The following is a 20,739-nucleotide window of genomic DNA, read 5'->3' as shown; positions in this document are numbered from 1 at the left end:
ATCTAAAAGCTAAAAATTAACAACTTAAATCTACCCAAAACAATGCAACTAGTCAAGAAAAAATTTAAGAATATGGGACTTATCAGTAGGAGAAGAACGCCAAACTATAAAGCAACTTAGAAGATCCAACCTAGGACACGCAAACAGGACAGGGATTCCACAAGCAATCTTATGCCCTGCTTGTAGTTTTTTTGGGTCAAAAGTGAATGCAAGCTTGGTAACTGAGCAAGTTACGAAGGGTCAAGTCAGCAACTGAATCAACACTAAATATGGTGTCTTTGAAGCTATTAAAGAAGCATTTAAATTAAAAAAAAAGATTGGTGGTACATGATTCTATTAATCACAATTTCACAACCCACTCAGGCGACTAAATGTCTGAGAAGACACTTTAATCTTTTCTGAGTTACAAAATAAAGATGCCAATGAATTCCAGACAGAAGTTTCAGGAAGCTTTCCCTGGCTCATCATGTCCTCTAACCACATAACTGCTTCATATTGCCTACCTAAGGAGCAAAGACCCTTAATGACAGAATTGTAACTGTTGGTACTGGGCCAGTATGACTTAATTGACATTTTCTCCAGAAGTTGGCTTGCCTCCACATACCTTTTCTCACCACAAAGCATTTCCAGCAACATGCCGTAAGTATCTCTGTCACCTGCACTACCTACCTTGTTCGACATCTTGTTCAAGCTCTCGAGTACAGTCATAGAATTTCCAACATTGTATAGGCTTTTCAAGAGAATGTTGTACACTCTAGCAGTTGGTAGACAATTAACTTTCACCATGTCTTCCTCAATTACCTTGATTGCTTCGTTCACCTTACTAACCTTGCACAATGCAGCTACTTTTGCCTCAAAGATAGAATGTGTTGGTCTAAAGCCTCTGTCTTGCATTTCCATGATGACCTTATCAGCCTCATCTATCTTACCTTCGGTGTACAGATCAACAGACATGGCATTATAACTAGCCAAACTAGGAATTGAGCCTTTGATTAAAGCTTCATGAATCACATGTTTAGCACTTTCTATATGTTTGCCATCCAAGAACTGGCCAAGATCAGGATGGTTATAACATCGCTTCGGAGCCTTCAGTCCTTTCCTCAAAATTTTACCTAGAATTTCCACAGCTTCTTCAAGTTTTCCAGCATCACATAAAGCATCCAAAAGAGTTCTATAGACTACAATATCCTCACCATTACCTTTCTGTGAGATCCTCCAAAACATTGAATACAACAAATGGGTGGCCTCATGTAACCTCCTGTCTTGGCACAATCCCTTCATCAAAATTGCATAGCTGTCCCTATTAGGGTAGCAACTTTGATAATCCATCTCTTGGAATAACTGCAGTGCCAAATCAGAGCGACTCTTCTGGCAAAGAGCATACATAAGCAAGTTCAATGCTCGAACCCGAGACCTCACTTCCCAACCACAAGAGCTCTCAACAAAGAGATGGTGGGCAATTTCAAGCCGGTTCTCATTCACCATTATCTGCAAAATGGTGTTGAAGGATTCTGTCCAATTAACACAGTTAAACTGAGGAATTGTTTTGTACAGAGACATTGCTTCATCTACCTGGCCAGCATTGGCATATGTCTTAATAACAGACACAAAAACAGAATCCTTGCATTCACATGAATCCTCTCTCATCTGCTCAATCACATCCCTCATCTCAGTCAGCCTCCCTGATGTTCCAAGGATGTTGATCATGGTGGCATAAACAGGACCATTGTGGCAGTAATTGGGGTACCTGGATTTGGCTTCATTGAAAATGTGAAGAGCCTTTATTGGGTTTTTCTGGGTTCTTATAATCTGAGAGAGATAGGTTGGTGTCAACCGTCTTGGCCATCTTATGCTCATGGAATCGGGACACAAACCCAAATGAGTCTAAAACTATTCTCGCTATTTGTCTATATGTTACAATCTAAATGGCAATCAACTCTGCCCAGATTTCGGATATCAAAACATAACCTGAAAATAAAATTAAGAGTGCCCACACATCTAGTTAGCAAACTCTTCTTACAGGTGATAAATTCAGCATCACATAAAAAATTGTAAATTAAATTAACTTGTCAAAGACAAAACAACAATAAAGTTAAAAGGCAACAATAATAATAATAACATCAGAATACATGTACAGGTAAGAGTGGCAGGCTAGCCAGCCCCGCTTTTAAAATGCGACTAAAAAGTCTAGCCCGCTCCGCATAGCAACTGGCCAGCTGGCCGAGCGGCTTTTTTTTCTTAAAATGAAAGGCACATTACAAAACCACATCACCCAACAGACCTAACAAATTTCAGCAAATGCAAATGGTAGACAAATGTCACAGCTCAAACGAAATCAAATCAAGACAATAAAGCATATTACATCATTCCACCACAATTAAAAACATACTAACTGTATGATTCAGACAACCAGTAATCGGAATCCAATGTTCTTCATTCAAACCAGAAACACCAGCTCTTGCCGGACCTAGACATAATCGCACCTAGAAATCGAGACCTCACATTCCATTACAGGGACAAACAGAACGCACCAAAATCCAAAACCACCATCAAATAGGAACCCAACAAACAAAACGAAAGGTGCTCTGCTCTCTCTTGAAACAGTTAATCAATTCGAACCCAAATCACACAGATAACAAAATGAAACAGAGAGGGAGGGGGAAAACCTCGTCGGCGTCGACAACGACGGGGGTTTTGCAGCGGCGGTTGGCTGGGAGGGAGGGAAGGAGGAGGAGACGCTTCGGACGACGGCGTTGGAAAGGTCGTTGCCTTAAGCTAGTATTTTGATAAAATTGAGATCAGATCAAAATTCGGCTCCCAAAGACCAAGTTATGACTTGAAATAAGTGGTATTTATATAAATAGTAAAGTTAAATATGTTTTTGGTTTTTTATTATACAAAATTAAAAATTAGATCCTAATTATTTAAAATAAAAACTATTTTAATCCCTCAAATATAAGGGTGATAAATGATAAGCCAAAATCTACAAATATAAGAACTAACTTTAATTTCCTTCCAATATTTGCATTGTTAACAGAGATACAACATGATTAGTCTAGATCCGTCCTTAACAATTCTAATTAGTATTTTTTATTATTATTATAAGTGTTATCTAAGTACAATTTTCCCACATATAGTTCCTATATTAGTTAAACATAAATCTTTCAACAATTATGAGAATATTTTAAATTAATTAATAAAAATTTAAAGTTCATTTAATGTAATTAAGTTTGCTTTTGCTAGTAAAGAAAATCATTTTAATTTATGATCACTTCTTATGCCTAAGCTAGTCTACTTAAAACAGCTTTGAGTTTAGCCATCTGCATTTTTTCCCCTAAAATGAAATCAAGAAAAACATTTTCCTTGTCTCCAAATATACCAAAAAATTTTATGGTTGTCATTTATTTATCTATAAAGCTATGTTGGTTTAACCTAAAGTATTTGACTGAATTCTCTTTAAAGTTTTGGATTGTATTATTTCTTATTTATAAACTATTATAACTATCGAAACTTGAAGAAATATAATATTTAAACTCTTTCTGGTTTTTGGGATATGAATATTGTCACTACTTATATATAGGGTCTATGTGATGAAAAAATGTTACACATTTAAGAAGTTTTTTCTTTTCCTTTCTGGCTTTCAAACAGCTTGGTAATTTAATTGAATTAGTTCATTTGTTTAAATGTTTGGTCATCTCCAAACTCCAAAATCATAAAATTACTAATATTTGAAATAGTGCTAATTAACACTTTTGGAGTTATAATAATTGAGAACTAGATAAACAAATGACAATATTACCAAGCTTATAATTTAGTATAGGTGTAATTATAACTGATTTGAAGAAATAATCTCTTCGTTCTTGTAAAAACTGTTTTTATTTTTAAAGAAGTTGTTATTTTACAAAAAAATAATAATAATTATCACCAGACATATCATTAGTAAATTAATTAGTTTTCTTTATAGCCCTAGTTATAAATTAATAAACTAAAATTATAAAAAAAAGGATAAAAAAATCTTAGCAATATTTTCATGGTAATTTCTAACAATGAATAACTGTTGTTTAATTCAATTACACTTTGGTTAAGATACTCGTTAAAACAACATTACGGTCGTGTATACTAATGTTATGATCTGAATTGTTGCAATTTTTTTAATAAAAATTCTTTACTAAAGTAAATGTCTCATCTGGTATAGACGAACCTTGATATCTCTAAACTAGATTCATATTTTTATGGAAAATCTAAAAAGAAATAAACCGACACTAGATTCTAATAAACCTCAATAATATCTATACATAATAATAACTGTTAGTTTTTTATATATTTATGTGAGGTAGAGTTTAATTAAGGAGGGATATGATAATAATTGAAGGCTTAATTAATAAGCTAGCTATATATATAGGTGGGAAATATATAATAATATAAAAGTGTGATGCATGCATGAAAAAGTAAATTGTTGCTAATTTATTGAGAATTTGCAGTGACTAGAAGAAGCAGAAGGTGGTGCAGGCTCAGAAGAAGGTGAAGGCAAAGTTGGGTCAGTGATCTCTCTAAGTTGAGAATGCATGTTGTTTATGAAAGCCATGGACTTCTGTTGTGGTTCCACCATTGCTTCTTTAAGCTTCCCAAGTGCCAAGCAATATGCTTCCTGCATCCATCGACATTTTACACACTCAGAGTTGGTAATGAGCAATGCTTACCTAAAGTGTATATATATATTGTATCTAAAGTGTTTGAAGAATGATAAAAGTTTGGAGAAGTATATGTAGGTTGAAGTGTGGGGTCTAATATGTCTCCTAAAAATGAGCAATTCAAAGAGACGGTGTGCAGTCCATTCAAAGGAGTATAACAAAGTGATACTACTTGTGGCATAAAGTTTTTTCACAAACTCATCCCATAACTTTTCTCACTGTTATTTAATGCAACCATTGCATTCCACATTTATGATACGTTGGATTATCAACACTCTTCGGATACTGCTACCTTCACCTACCATTTTCTCTATTCAAAGTTTTACCATTAGACCTAACACCTTCAAAAAGTTTAATCATTACTTTCATCTTGTGTAAAAATTACTGGTTTTAATCTTATATTCATCCATTTTTCATCGTTTCTTTCTATTAACTAATAAGAAAATGACACTTGAACAACCATTTTTGACAACATTTAGACACGCGCACACGTGTCAAAATCTGAGTGGTCCATTTTCATTTAATTTTTCCAACTGGACCACTCAGATTTTGACATGTGTGCACGTGTCTAAATATTGTCAAAAATGGTTGTTCAAGTATCATTTTCCTAACTAATACTGTAAGTTAAGTACATATAAAATCTAAGCCTGAAACATAGACAAGTGTGGAGAATTCAAGGAAAATAAAATCTTTAGGACAAGTTTTGATGAGAAAAATATAAGTGGTGGTTATGACAATTATACGGTGAGTAATAACCATACTCTAATGAGCTTTGCGGCCTAAAGTAAATGTGAAAAGATAGCATCTGAACACTGGCCAGCACAAACACAGAGAGAGATAGGAAAAAGTGTCACAGTCATGGAATTGGAACAAAAAACTATGAGCATTTCTGAGAGTAGTCTCTTTCAAGCAGGAAGCACATGCTTTAGGCAACCATGAAGTGTCCATCAAAATTAACATAATTCAGTTCCCACTTGATGTGTTAGGTTATATATTTGACTGACTTTTCGTACGGTACTTCATCATCATATCCCATAAAAGCATTCATACACACATACATTGATGTTTGTGTAAACCAAGCCAAACAGGTGAGGAAGTGAGAGAGCGTGTTGTGTTAGTCTTACCATGAAGAGATCGAGCTCAGATTGGCTGAACATGCCCAAGTTTTGCTTCTCCGTTGCTTGCATCTGATCTATCTTCAGCTCTCTCTGCAGGTTGGAAATGTCACCGACCTGAACAAAAGTTCTAAAACCATTATCTTTAAAGGTTCGTGCTTAAATTAAAAGAACGAAGATCCTTTGATCTTCCTGATATCTTCTGTACACAATGTGCAGCAACAAGTTAATCGGTCCACTGTTTATCAATCGGTAAAGCGGTTGATGATAAGAAAAACTTCACTTTCAAGAAAGGTCAGTATTCGTTTCAAATGATGTGGACAAGCTTTTGGTTTTCCATGTGAACTGCTTCACCCACCAACACACACAAAAAGACATGCATGACCAACGACTCACACATAATCTACCCACTCATCACCGATAAATGTTTAAATCTGCTGGGTTTGGATTTGGGGAGTAAACTTACTTTTTCCACTTTTTATCGGACCTTTAAATCATTCGTATAATCACAACTTTTAAGATACAATTTAATTATAAAATTAACCAGTTTGGCCAAACCGGAGTTGAACTTCAGCCTGCAGATATATATATACGAATCTGCTCCATTCACTGTGTTATATTGGAAGAAAAGAACTCGATCCGAAAGATAATCCTTGGTCATCTATCATGATCCAAGAAGGGATGAAAGAGTCCTTCGAAAGGGCAAGAGAAAACAGTTCCCTCTTAAACACTGACTCACATTCAGATGGAAAAAAAAAGCATATCGTTTGGAATCACATCTCACAGTTTGATACAATTACTTTTCTGAGAAATCAAGCATGATACATGGCATACAGTGATGAAACACAAAGTCGAGGTTGAAAACAGTAAACAGAATTAGTAAGAAGGAAGGAGTTGAAAGGAAAAGAGAGAAGGAACCTTCAAACAGTCGAGGTGAGCTTCAACCAGCAGTCCATAGAGAGGGTGGCTGGAGATTCTTCTCTTGAGGATCTCATTGTTTTCTTCTTCTTCTTCTTCATCGTCATCGTCTTCTTGTTGTAGTTGGTGTTGGTGTTCGTAGGTCTCAATAGTAGTGTTAGGCCTCTCAGATTCCATGTCTATTTTTGAGCAGGAGAAGTGAACCTTTGATATGCCAGATATTGAAGTGCTACAGCTAGCTGATAATAATGTGTACTGCTTGTACTATTATTATAATTATTATTATATAAAGCATAAAAATGATAATATATATAGAGAGAGAGAAGTGAAAAATGAAAGGAAAATGTTATTTGGACAACAAAAGTTTGACACAATTTTGATAACGGCGACGTGGCAGCTGTGCATTGGCTCAGTGAATTGAAAACAAACCAGAAAAAACCCAAAATACCCCTCATCCCGGTTCACTGAGCTAATGCACAGCTGCCACGTCGCCGTTGTCAAAATTGTGTCAAACTTTTGTTGTCCAAATAACATTTTCCAAAATGAAATGGTAGTAGTATCTATATATGGTGGTGGATGAAGATAATGAGGTAAGTGAGATTGAGATGCTCCCACTTTTGGAAGTAAGGGAAGGAAAAGAAAGAGGGAATTGCATGCATACGTGGTGAAGAGAAAAGGAAAGAGAGAGAGAGAGAGAAGAAGAAGAGAAAGAGTGTGTGAGTGAGGCCTTTTTGCTTCCTTCTGTTAGCATTGTCTTTTTGCAGTGATGAAAGCAACGGTTCAAAGTTTTATCGATCAATGGGGTGGCTTTGTTTTGTTGGTACAGTGATGGAGTTTTGTGTCTTTTTCTTTTTCCACTTTTTTACTAAGTCAGTCATATTCATTCTCTCCACAACCGAAACAGCCAAAACCCAAACTGTTCACTTTCGTTTCTTCTTCCTATCACTTTGCTTCTCATTCCTCTTTCTGTTACTGTTCTGTGGTCCTTACTACTAAAGGACATTTGTTTACTATATTTTTGGAAAAGTGACAATTTTCTGCCCAAAACCATTATATATTCCATGTGCTTCCCCTACCTTCGATTTCTCCCTCCTTTCAACATCCTAACATACCATTTTATTCATGTTTCCTTTCCTTCCAGACAACACTGATATAGCCAAAATAAACACACAATATATTCAATTTTAAAACAACATTTGTATAAAAGGTTTTGAAAATCCTATGTCGCTTTATTTTGTTCATTTATTTTTAATAACAACATCAATGTAATTTTAACGACCAGTGATTTTGTGACTCAGAATATACTGTGCCTCACCTGAATTGATAATAGCATTTGATTATGCTACCATATCAGCTGGCAGACAAAATCAAGAACTTAATTAAGGTTTGATCTTGTTGGTCTGACTTTTGGGAAAAGCATGGCAATTGATTATGCCACGAAATCATTTTTGGATACAATTATGTTCACACAAGCTGATCCTAAGATCTGTCTTTCTACTTTTCATCCATTGCACCCAAACTTTAGGAACAAACATTCCACTCTTTCAAGTTTCATTATTTTAAATACTGCTAATTTAATACTAATGTCATTTTTCTTAATTTGTTAAAAATCCGCTAGCAAACGAGGTAGAAAGAGTGCATATCTTTAGATCTTTTGTTTTTTTTGCCGAAAATATAATATGATTCAATATTAAATCCTCTTGTACGATCAAAGTTAAAGCTTAATTGAATCTTGTATACTGTGATTTTAGTGTTCGTAGTTTCAATTATATGAATTAAATTTTTTTATATGTGTGATTTTAGTTTTTAGTTTTCTCAATTGTATTTTCTTTTATGAACAAAAGAATATATAGATATAATTTTTTTTTATATTATTAGTATAAAAGAGGTTTTTAACTCGTTTCCTAGGCTTCAGTTTCAACAAAATTGAAACATAAAAAAATGTAGTAGCAATTTTTCAATTTTCATGAATATATAGATCTCGATTTATCAAAAATTGAAGCCATATGATGTTTTTGACCTAAGTTAAATTAAAACTGAACCCTAAAAAGGTGCTAGATATCCACACCTTTTCAATTTAATGTCTGAGCGTCTATGATACCGGTTATTTACAGAGTCGCTGTCATAGAATCATGTGAAATTGACAATTTCAAACTTTTCAATTGATAGAGCTCTGTGCAAGGCCTATGACTTTGGTTGTTTTGAAAATCAGTGTCATAGACTCTTTATGCTTCGATTATACTGTGAACCGAGACATAAAGTTTGAAACAATTTTCAAAATTGTCACCGAAAATATTTTTTTTTGGAGGCCATAGAGCCTTTATTGCTTCGATTAATAAAATAATCAAGGTAATATGTGTTCCCAAGGTTAAATTTTGTGAAATAACAAAGTGTCTTCCACCTCTCTTCCTCATTTTCTCTACGTTGTCGGTCTTTATGTCTCCGCTACCCAATACCATTATCGCGCCTCCAAAGCACCTTTAAAGTCGTCTTGCATTTTAGCGACCATCCTCTCTTCTTCAAAGCTGTTTGTGATCGTGATTCTCCGCAATTCGTTTTTCCGCGGTTTGTGGTGAGGTTTGCTTCATTAGTCACTTTTTTTTTTGCGTTTTCTAATTTGTTTTGGTTCCTGAAATTAATGTCAGTTATGCAAAACTAGTCTCAACGTCTTCCATTCTCTTTACACGAAATCTTCTTCTCTACTTTAACCTTTATTTGATGAAGTTTTCAGTAACAGTAACCTACACATTTAATTTTTCTTTCATTTTACACAAATACATGTTGATTAACTATTTTAGTATGATTTACTTTAAAGAAACTATAAATGACCTGAAAATATGTTTAAAGAACCAAAAATTCATGAAAAGCCTCCAAAAAAAATTTAGATCATAATTCAAAGTATAAGTATGTAAAATATTTTTGAAAGTTTGAAAAAAAACAAATTAAATTGACAAAAAATAAAAAAATGACATTTCATTTAAAATCTAGAAGGAATACTCGATTATGTTGGTTGCCCTGCCTTCAAAGTTTTTTTCTATATAATAATTTAGTTTCACATTTGTTTAATAATGTGAGATGTTGTTTTCTATTTAGCTATATAAACAACTTGTATAAAGTTTGAAAGATATATCAAAATAAATATATTTTCTATTATATGCATACATGCATTTATGCACAGATATTAAATTCTTGTGTTGTTTATGAACATGGTTCCTATTACAAATATTTTGCAAATTATAATTACTAGATGTTGGGAAGAGCCTACAACAAAGGTTATTCAGACGAGGACACTTCTTCCCGCAACTCCATGGTTTTTTCCTCCACCTCCATATATTTGAAATTTTTTTATCATTTTTTTTAATTTTAAGTTTCGGAATCTTTAATTCAGAAATATTTTGAAATTTACAATCCACACATGTTTCAAATTATACAATGTTAAACTTAAAATAAATAATGTTTTGGATTGTAAAATCTAAAATATAATTTTGTAATTCAAATTATATACTTCATATTTTATTTTCTCATTTTAGATTATACAGTTAAAAATGAAAAATATAAAAATATATTTTAAATTGTATAATCTAAAATATAAAATAAAAATATATTTCAAATTGTCAAATCTATAATGTGTATTTAATAAGAAAATATCTGAAGTGTAAGGAAGGAGGTTTTTGATGAAGGAAGAGGGATAAAGAACTGTTCGACAGTGGAGGAAGAGGGGTCGGGGTTAGAGTTGCTGTTGGAAAGGTGAATAGCATTGGAAGAAAAAGATAATGAGACATAGCATAATTATTTTTGACTTGACTGAAAGAAACTATGGAAGTGTAGTAAGAAGCGGCCCAGCTCTGAAGCCCGCCTTTAAATGGGTTGGCCCAATCTCAAATGTGATGATTAGGGATGAAAGTTGCTCCCTACACCATCACGGACTACTCTATGCACCTCTTCGTTCCTCTTTTGCCTTAGTAACATTTAATTACTGAGATTAATTTTTACCAACTTCATTAATGAAATATTAGTGGTCTCCCTATATGAATGCAACCCCACACCCCTCCACTTCCACACGGAAATTAGGTCTCGTTTTCTTCTTTCCCTTTAGCTATTTCATTGTGTTGAGTGTGGTGGTGTTGTGAGTGTGGTGTGCTGCTTGGTAGGAGGTTGCAAAGCTTAGTTGTGGTGCAAGGAACTAATCCAGTGGTGGCAGAGCTCGGACTTGGTAGTGGTGCTTGAAGGTGTGGTGGTAGTGGTGACAGCAACAAAGGAGGTTCGTCTCAGGTGCGAAAAGAATATGGTAACCCTTCAACGGATGTGAAAATCCATTGACGGATATCAACATCCGTTGAAGGAAAAACGGATGTTGATATTCGTTGGGCCTTCAACGGATGTCAACATCTGTTAACGAATATCGACATTTGTTGAAGACCCAATGGATCTCGCATATCCGTTGAGGCCTTCGCGTTTCGTTTTCTTCTTCGTGCCACATAATAACACATACATAACAAAGAAGAGTAATAGAGCCAAGATCACAAAGCACGACCACCACAAACCAGCACAAACCCTGCACCATCAAGGCACCATCAACATACCAAAAATGAAGAAGAAATAACGAAAAAAGTGAAATAAATTTATGAAACGAGAATGAGAGGAAGGAAGAGTGGGGTGGGGCTGTAGAGAAATAACGAAAAGGGAGAGAAACAAAGAAAGGGAAAGTAGGGGGTGGGGTTGCAAAGAAAGGGAGAGTGAGGGGTGGGGTTGCAGAGAAAAAGAGAAAAAAGTGAATATTCTTGCAACTGAGTGGAAGTAAAAATGATAAGTAGGGAGGAGATTAAGATTTTAACATCAAAAATTAAAAAGATAAATAGTAAATATAAGAAAGGATAATTTTGGAATAAAAAAATATTGAAGAGGTGTAAGGAACATTTAGGATGGTGAAGAGACCAACTCTCGTTGGGATAGCTCATTCCAAAAGAGAATTGTTATTAGGGGCAAATTTTAAGAATTTGACAACAAAAAGAGAAAGTGATATATATATATATATATAATTTAGAAAATAACTATTTATTTATATTCACAACCCATTAGAGGAGATTTTTATTGAAGTGTTTGAACAAAGTATCCATTACTGAAAAAATGAGTTGAAATTAAAGCTATTTAAAGAAAAAATTGAAATTACTTCATTCAACAATTGCTATTTATCAATAAAAAAATATTTCTTGGTCAAAAGGGAACAACGATACAGAAAGATAACAAAAGAGAGAGAAAAGCCAAGACAAAGATCAAATATAAACTATCTGAAATTTTTTAAATTTATTCTATTAAGAAAATTAAGTATAAATTGTTTAAGCATAATATAATAGGGCGAGATTCACATTTTTACATTTTTCAAAATGGGAAACACTTTATGTTTGAATTAATTTTTTATCTGAGGTAAAAATTTAATTATAATTTTCTTTAAAAATAGTTTATGTGCAAATATAAACTAAGTAAATTATTCAATGGATATGGGGGCCCATTTGCTTTGGCCCTGTTGACGTTTGACTGATGGGTGTTACTCCCTTCACCACCACATTTTCTCCCTCCACCTCCCCAATTCTATTACATATTTTTTAAATTACAAAACTAACCTTTTATAATTGCATAAATAACCTTTTTATTTTTTAATTCTAATTATTTACTTTAACCCTAAAATCTATCTTTCTACCCCTTCTCACCCACCTCCCAACCCCTCAGATTCTCACCTAAACTCCATCAGATTTGTTTCTCATCTTCCATTTTTCCTCACAAGGTTAGTGATGATATTTTTAATTTTTTTTAAATGCAATGCATATATATCTGTGTTGTGCTCTGTGTTGTGTTGTGCTCTGCGTTTTTTTGCTGTGTGCGTGTGTTGGGAGAAAGGAAGAAGATAACCAGGCCAAAAACGGATGTCGGGTATCCGTTTGGATCTGAAACGGATGTCGATATCCGTCGACGGATGTTGACATCCGTTTTCCCTTAAACGGATGTTGACATCCGTTGACGGATGCTCACATCCTTTTAAAGATTATACGATTTATATTTTAGGATTTTGTTACGCACCTTTACGTCTCTGAACCTCTCACACCTCTGAACCAGCACCTTGAAGCACCATCACACTGTGAGAAAAAATGGAAGATGAGAAACAAATCTGATGGAATTTAGGTGAGAATCTGAAGGGTTGGGAGGTGGGTGAGAAGGGGTAGAAAAATAGATTTTAGGGTTAAAGTAAATAATTAGGATTAAAAAAAAAAGGTTATTTGTGTAATTATAAAATGTTAGTTTTGTAATTCAAAAAATATGTAATAGAATTGGGGAGGTGGAGGTGGAGGGAGAAAATGTGGCGGTGGAGGGAGTAACACCCTTGACTGATGCCTCCATCATGAAAAACAAGCACAAAAAACATTTATTTTTTTTAATTTGGAAAATTTTGACAAATCAATTTTCATTGCCTACCACATTAGACCATATTCAGTATTAGGAGAAGTTTTTTTTTATTCTTTTAGTTTGTTATTTTACTTAATCATAACTTCAATACATCATGCCAAATGAATTCTATAGTTAATAAGAAATAAAGTTCAAATATGCTGCGTTCAATATTGAGTAGTGTTTAATGGTAAATAATACATATTTATATTCATTTGACATATTATAAAAATAAAATGATCATAAAAAAATAAATTTTTATATTATTTTTCAAAAACAAAAAAAAATAATATCATAAAAAAATTATATGTGTAAAAGGAACATTTCTTTAAGACATACACAAAAACCATTATGCAAGTTAATTTCTAATCTAAGCCAATAATTTATTGAAAAATAAGTAAGAAGAGAGGCTATGGTAAGAAATTACTTTTGAAGATATAATCTCATATAGTCATCATTTTGATGTTGGGAATACTTTTATTATCCTTTAGGTTTGTCCATGCACCATAATATATGGGGGCAGAACCAAGATTAAAGGTAAAGTTACAACAATAAATAACTCTCAAGTATCCCTTACCATATACATTTTTTTTTCTCACAATTCCAATTCCAATTAAAATAAAACAACAAATCTTGCTACATGGGCATTTTTTTCTTAAAGAATGCACAAAAAGTTTATTTTTTTTAATAAATGTTATTTGTAGATAGAACATATAATAAACATTTAAAATAAAAGCCAATACGTAAATAATTAATAAAATGATGGGGCAAGCCAAGAAACCCTTAATTTTTTTGTGTCATTTTCAAATTAAAATATGAAGATATAATCATATATACATAGAGAAAAGGTGAGAAAAGAATAGGGAAATGACAAAAGCAAAATAGGACCATTTCAAGTATTCAATAATTACTTGCACTCATTAAGCACATTATACTACTCAAGTATTGCACGTGTAAACATTCTAGTTTATCTTTTCTTCTGTGTTTTGAAATATTTGACAGCATTTTTATTTCTGTTACTGATATTTCTGATATTTAAGATCATCATCAGACAGTCATATCATGAAAATATTCAAATAAACAATTAACTCAGTTCATCTAAAAGCTGTTTTATATATGAAATTACTGTAGCAGAAACTGTGAATGAAGGATTGATTAATAATAAAAAAGAACAGTGGAAATGAAACAGCACAGTAACCTTGCATGCAAGCAATATGTAACTCAATGTTGGAAAACCTTAACGACAAAGAGAGCCTCCAACTTCCACAGGGTAAGTTCTAAAGTCAAGATAGCAATGAATGCACCATTCTCCTTCTTCTTCTTCTTCTTCTTCCTCTCTCAGCTCTCATATTTCACTCACACAGTTCCAGCATTATGCAGAAAATCCATGGTAGCTATGTATGATATGCAGAAGGTGCGAGAATGAGGATGTGGGGAATGTTGCCTTGGCTCGAGAGATGATGTATGTGATGTGCTGTGTCCATGTCATGCATGCATTCAATGCCAATCATATACATATATATATATATATATATATATATATAATATCAAAGCACTTGTGACTTTCTCGGACCAGGCTTCATTCCCCTCACTCTCTCATCTCTTGCTAATTATTCTTCTTCTAATTCTTTTCTTCAAGCACTGTACCTGCACATTGCATGCATATATATGCTCATTCTCTCTGCTTATTTCTAATATTCTCATTCTCTTAGAAATCACAACTTTCACAGATGACTGTATCATATAATTAATTTAACATAAATGGTACTTTGATGTATAAATATTTTACATTTGTTACTTTTTACTTTTTTTTATAAAAGTATAAATATTTATTTGTTTATAACTATTTTATTTTATAATGTGTATGAAATGAATGTAAATGTATCATTTTATCATTATTTTTAACCTAATTGTTTTGGTTTTAGAGAATATGAAGTATAAATGAGGATATATACATAGGGTGAGACAAGACCATTTGGATATTATGTGTTAAAGAGAAAGAGTCACCAATCTGTTTTGAATTAGATGAGATTAATTATGCAGTAAAGTATATTTGATGGCTTTTTTCCTCAGAGAGTTTTAATGAGTTGCTGACTTAATCCTACTCTTGTTAACTTCACTTTTTTTTAAATTCTTTTAGTCTATTTCCTATAACTAATATGTATAAACTATTATAAATTTTATGTGTATCATTATTTGAAGTACATTTAAAACATATGAAAGTTTGTCGTTGTTTTTATGTTTACGGTTATTTTTTCATTTATAAATTAATTATAACTTTTTATTTAGGTTCCAGGATAAATACCTAGGCCTTATGAAATGAAAGCAATTATCTTCTACCATTATATATTTAAAATATTCTTGTTAATTTATTAAAATTTGTTTAGCATTTCTTTAGTCCTTTATCTTCATTTTCCAAGTTCAACGTATATGTTAAAGTACTATGACACTCTCCTAAGTTAAATAGGTTTAGTGGGTTATTATAGGAAAATCTGAAATTCAAAGTAAATATAATCATTACATTCTTTAATTTATATGTGTATTTATAGATTTCGAAATAAATTTTTAATTATAATTACACTTAAAAATCAATAAATATATTTTGATCTATTTTTACTTGTAAATAATATATTAGATTTGTGATGATTGAATAATGATCGGCTTAATAAAAATGACTGTTCGGTTTACACAAATTAAGATTAGAAATCACTTTTCAAATTTGTTTTTTGAAAATGTTGACTGATTCGATGGGTGATAAGATGCAAAATTTATTCACTATTTAAATTAAAAGGTAATTGATAATTAAATACATGATTTATTTATAAATACATAAACTAAATTAGAATTTTAAAATATGGAAGATGTTGCAATCAAAATTTTCATTAATATTATAACTGAAATATTATTAGTTATATTTTAAATTACGATTGGCTATACTTTAACATCTGAAAAAATCAAATTAAAAAAATAAATAAAACATAAGTGTTGAATGAGATAACAATTTTTCACATTTACATCAAAATATAATTGTTTTTTGTCGTTGTTAATAAGTATTTTTCACATGCTTTTATTCATTCATTACAAAGAAGAGTTTTAGCACCGATTATTTTAAATATTTAATTTTGATTGAATAACAAAACAAAGTAAAAAATATAATTTTTCAGTAACGAGACAAAGTAAAAAGTATAATTTTTTAACTTTGATTATAAACTAAAACATAAAATTTTATATTATACTTCGACATAAAATCATAAATAAATAATAAAAATAAAACAAAAAACTATTACATTTTAGTTTTTTTTAATTTTTACTCCATAAAATCATAAATAAATAATAAAAAATAAAATAAAAAATTCAAATTTGATTATTTTAGAAATAAAACTTAATGCCTTTAATTGATAAAATTATAAATAAATAATAAAAATTAGAATTACAAAATTTCGACTTCAATTATTATCATAACTAAAACTTAATACCTTTAATTGATAAGTGTAAAATCTAATAACTTTGATTGATAAGTGTTCAGTTCGATCAATTCAACCATATAATTTCTCATGTAATTTTTTGAGTACCATATAATTTCTCATGTAATTTTTTGAGTAAACCTTATAAAATTATCATCCTTTATTATTTTTATATAATATTATTAACTTACTACTTTCTTAAAAATAAACAATATTATTTTTATTTTATAATCTAAAATTCAAGTTATAAAAAATAAACTTATATAAGAAACTCCGCCACATAATAGCAATTAATACTTGGGATCTTAACCCATAAGAAAAGCAAGGTATCCAAAACAAAAAATCTGAACACATAAATTGCAGAGGAAGAAGCGAGAAAGAACTAGTCGAAGCAGAAGAAGACATGGCGTTGCAATGGTTGATACTCACATACGTGGTCGCGGCTGAGGCTGCGGTGGCCATTCTGCTAACGCTTCCGACACCCAAACTCCTCAGGAACCGTTTTGCTTCTCTCGTTTCCCTCATTCTTCAACCGGCGCTTTTCATCGTCCCCTTTGCGGGGTTCCACCTTCTAGGTAAGCTCTTCTTTCTTTTCTTCAAATGGGCCTCTTTAATTTCATCTTTCAACAACTGGGTTTGTACCAAAATCTTTACTTTTCACTTCTTGATTAATGGATGGGTGGTGCCAATTGTTGCAGTTGCTATTTATTTTGGGGTTTGTGGATGATCACCCTTCTGGGTGTCTCTTGGGTAGTGAAAGTTTTGAATCTTTCTCACTTCCCTCGTTGGGGTGGATTGTGTTGTCGAGAGTTAGATTTGGAGCTAGCATAAGGGTCTCTTCCTTCGTAACTTGAGAAATCAAGATTCGAATCCTCTTTGGAAGGTGTTTGCATTTAAAGTCAAATCCTGCCTCTTAACATGATTGTCTTCAAAGGACAATACCTATAGGAAACAAAAAAAAGAATTGGGAGCTTGAAAATGGCTTAGATGGGTTTTTTTAATGTCGGTTGTGTGCTCGTGGTTATATGTTTCGTTGGAGATCCATTGGATAATTGTGTGGGATCTAGTGTTGGTTTTCCTGATTTTGGATCTGTGGTTGTTTTGTAGATATATACTGGAAGAATGAGCATCGGTTGATGTGTACCTCTGAAGTTTGCACTGCTGCGGAGAGAGATCGATATGAGAAATCTGTAAGTATTTCCTGTGAATGTGAAGATGGATTAGTTGGTATGTTTTGCATTGTAAATTGTGGTCACTGCGTTTTTTATACTTTATGTAAACTTTTGATTGTTTTGGTTGATACCGAGAAGGATCATTTTAAAGATTTGACGAATATTAATTTCAAATTTAGAACAATCTAGTGAATATTGGATGGAAATATAACTTTAGAAGCTATTGGTGATGAAAGGTTTTGTACCATGATTTACATTGTTTGCAAAGTCTGAATTGTAGTTTAAAGGATTTATTTGACTTTCAGCTGCTTATCATGGCCTCAAATGATTTTACGAGTCTGAATGTTGCAAAATTAAAAGAAAAATGTGTCGAAAATCAATTGTTGAGGATAACTGAAAACCTCTATATGGATTCTACTATCATTATTTTCAGTTTTACTTTGTCCTTGTACCTCATTACTTTCTTATCTATTTCTTTTATCCTCTTCAATCTTCATCTCATTTTTTTTTCTTGTATTTAAAATTTCTAGTCCTTTTGGATTATGGCTTACTTCCACAAATGTAGTAACTGAAATTATCATTTCCTGAGAGGCAAAGTTTCAGTATGTTCTTTGCAACATCTTTATATCATCGATCTCATGGTTTTTGGTTTGTTTATGTAAGGTTGTTGGCTCCGTGGACTATCCTTTGATAACCAAATGTCTCCAGCTGCATTTTTTATTGCCTGAACACTTTAGGTTACACAGTTTTCAATGACCTTAACAATGCCATTTTAAGTTTAAGCTGTGGGTGGCTAATGCAAGAAGTTACACTCTTGTTTTTACTTTGCGTCCTTCCATTGTGATTTAATCTTTTTATTCAACTTTATCTTGTTAGCTGTATGTAATTTTTTTGTTCTGTCACGTGTTTCCCTAGCCCAGTGGGCAGAAACTGTCTTGTCACTGTTTACTTAACCTTGACATGGTTTTCCTTCTTGAACAATCTTGATTTCTAAATCACTAATTTTAACCCCCGTAGCACATAAAGCATATTCCTCAGGTTCATGCACGTTTTTTTCATAATTGGTGTTTAATTGTGCAACCATCTTGCATTGATGGTTTTACTTACCATTTTATTAAATTGTCGTGTACACTCATCAAGACAAAATGCTTTCTTCATTAATAATTTTCTTCTCGGAATATTGTTGATTGCTTTAGGGGTTCCTCCTTTACTCTTTAGAAGTATGTTGCCTTAAATGAATGAACCTTTTGGATCTGAGTTGTAAAACATCAAAATATTGTGTTGATATGCTAGTGAATTGTGAACAAAACTAATTCAGAAGTTTGTACTTTCTTAAAATGAAATTATCAAATACTTGGTTATGTACTTGGTTTGAACATCAGTATTATCTTGCTCTACAAAAAAATTAATGCAATATTAGCTGGAAAAGTAGGTTTGATTTTTGAAACATTAATGTATAGGATCCTATCCATAGTTGTTAAAGTCAGACTTACTTGGTTAAAACATTAGATCAATGGGTCATTGTTTTACGTGATGACTATTGATTCATTGGTCAATCCACATACGAATAACAAAATGAAAATTGATCAGCAAAACCTGAATATTGATTCATTCATCTTTATATGACAAAATAAGTTTTAATTTATATTTAATTTCTTATTGATTTGTACGGTTAAAAAGTATTTTCCTTTTAGTCCCTCCACTTAAAATATTCCTTTTCAGTCCCTACGCATCATTTTTAAGTATGTGCTTAGGGATTAAAGGATATAAAAACTCAAAGTATGTTTTTGTAACCATAGGGACCAAATGAGCAATTATAGTAAGGTTCAAAATGCAATAGAGAAGATGAGGTGTAGCAATATATTTACCATGATATTTGCAAAGTAAATTAAATGGGTATAGATTGTGTGTCACTATGTGAGCAATAACTTTTGTCCCCACAATGCTATTTGTTATTGACTTTACAAGCACAGTCTGAAACTCTACTGCTATACCATCTTAAAGTTTCTTATACAGCACTTTGTAAGGTTGTGAGATTATGGACTGTGATGTGCGAAGATGAAGTTTAGTTTGATACCCGTGCATTGTTTTAGCTTTTAAGGGGGAAAAATAGTTTTTTTTTTTTGCTTTATTTGGACCAAAGTTTATTTTTCTATATTGTTTGAACTACAGTACTCTTGGACTGAATATCTCTCACAAAGTAATATACCTTTAGGCTTACTTTATTTGAAAATACGAATTTGTAAAATACCTTGACATTGTTGACTTGACTCATTGACCATATTTTCTGGTGTTGCACAGATATACAAAGCTCAGAGGAATGTAATCCTGTGCATTACATCAATTCTTCTTTACTGGTAAAATAAGAATCTTACATTTAAATCACTGGTCCTTTGGGAATGGAATTATGGATTCATGAATGCATGTGTATGTGGTGACAGGTCTATCAGCCGTATTTGCAAATATCAGAAGGATGTGGAGAGTATGGAGGAAGTGGAGAAGAGATACAAATCCCAGTAGATATTTGTAGTAATGGATAGTGGTGGAGGAGTCTAGTGATAGTGTTTATCGACATGCCAAGACGATGTACCAAATTATATACTGTTCATTCACCTCTATATTTCCAAATTCCAATCTTTATTATGCAGTTTGGGATGGATTTTTGACTACTATGTTGTTTGATGGTTTTTAGCCTATATTTTAATGTTAAGAGTGTGTTTGGTTTCGGTAGGAAAATTGAGAATTGTTTTTGCCACTTCTCAAACTTGATTTTAGTAAAAGTGAAGATGATCTCTTTTTTAATTTTGTATTTTTAATTTTTATGATTTTTACTTGAAAACTATTTTTCAGCTAAATTTTCATAGATATTGAATGTCAGAGTAAATTTAATTGATAGAGATTATTTTCAGTCTGACAGCAAAAGATTATGACAGCCAATGTG

General features: G+C 32.2%; 3 protein-coding genes across 4 annotated transcripts; 1 reads left to right on the top strand and 2 right to left on the bottom strand.

Annotated features, from left to right (window-relative positions):
- Positions 1-270: 270 nt before the first annotated feature.
- EMB3101 (Tetratricopeptide repeat (TPR)-like superfamily protein) lies at positions 271-2,820 on the bottom strand. Its single transcript, XM_047305558.2, has 2 exons — positions 2,667-2,820; positions 271-1,968 (listed from the first exon to the last, which is right to left on the bottom strand). Exon 2 carries the CDS (start codon positions 1,855-1,857, stop codon positions 349-351), a length of 1,509 nt encoding a protein of 502 aa, XP_047161514.1. The 5' UTR covers positions 1,858-1,968; positions 2,667-2,820; the 3' UTR covers positions 271-348.
- Positions 2,821-4,339: 1,519 nt separating this feature from the next.
- On the bottom strand, positions 4,340-7,014 carry LOC148199800 (homeobox protein KNOX3-like). Of its 2 annotated transcripts, none has more exons than XM_088114548.1 (3): positions 6,725-7,014; positions 5,816-5,899; positions 4,340-4,648 (listed from the first exon to the last, which is right to left on the bottom strand). In XM_088114548.1, exons 1-3 carry the CDS (start codon positions 6,899-6,901, stop codon positions 4,460-4,462), a joined length of 450 nt encoding a protein of 149 aa, XP_087970674.1. In that variant the 5' UTR covers positions 6,902-7,014; the 3' UTR covers positions 4,340-4,459. The 2 variants fall into 2 exon arrangements, with proteins under 2 accessions (XP_087970674.1, XP_087970675.1); XM_088114549.1 differs by having other exon boundaries at positions 5,816-5,923; positions 6,725-6,959.
- Positions 7,015-16,926: 9,912 nt separating this feature from the next.
- LOC124833826 (B-cell receptor-associated-like protein) lies at positions 16,927-20,534 on the top strand. The gene is made up of 4 exons (XM_047308385.2): positions 16,927-17,201; positions 17,734-17,816; positions 20,100-20,155; positions 20,240-20,534. Exons 1-4 carry the CDS (start codon positions 17,030-17,032, stop codon positions 20,316-20,318), a joined length of 390 nt encoding a protein of 129 aa, XP_047164341.1. The 5' UTR covers positions 16,927-17,029; the 3' UTR covers positions 20,319-20,534.
- Positions 20,535-20,739: the final 205 nt, after the last annotated feature.

The sequence above is a fragment of the Vigna umbellata genome, chromosome 4 (assembly GCF_029865625.1).
Source record: "Vigna umbellata cultivar VRB3 chromosome 4, Vumbellata_1.0, whole genome shotgun sequence".
NCBI lineage: Eukaryota > Viridiplantae > Streptophyta > Magnoliopsida > Fabales > Fabaceae > Vigna > Vigna umbellata.
The sequence above is the reverse complement of the archived record's forward strand: the minus strand, read 5'-3'. Positions and strand labels throughout refer to the sequence as shown.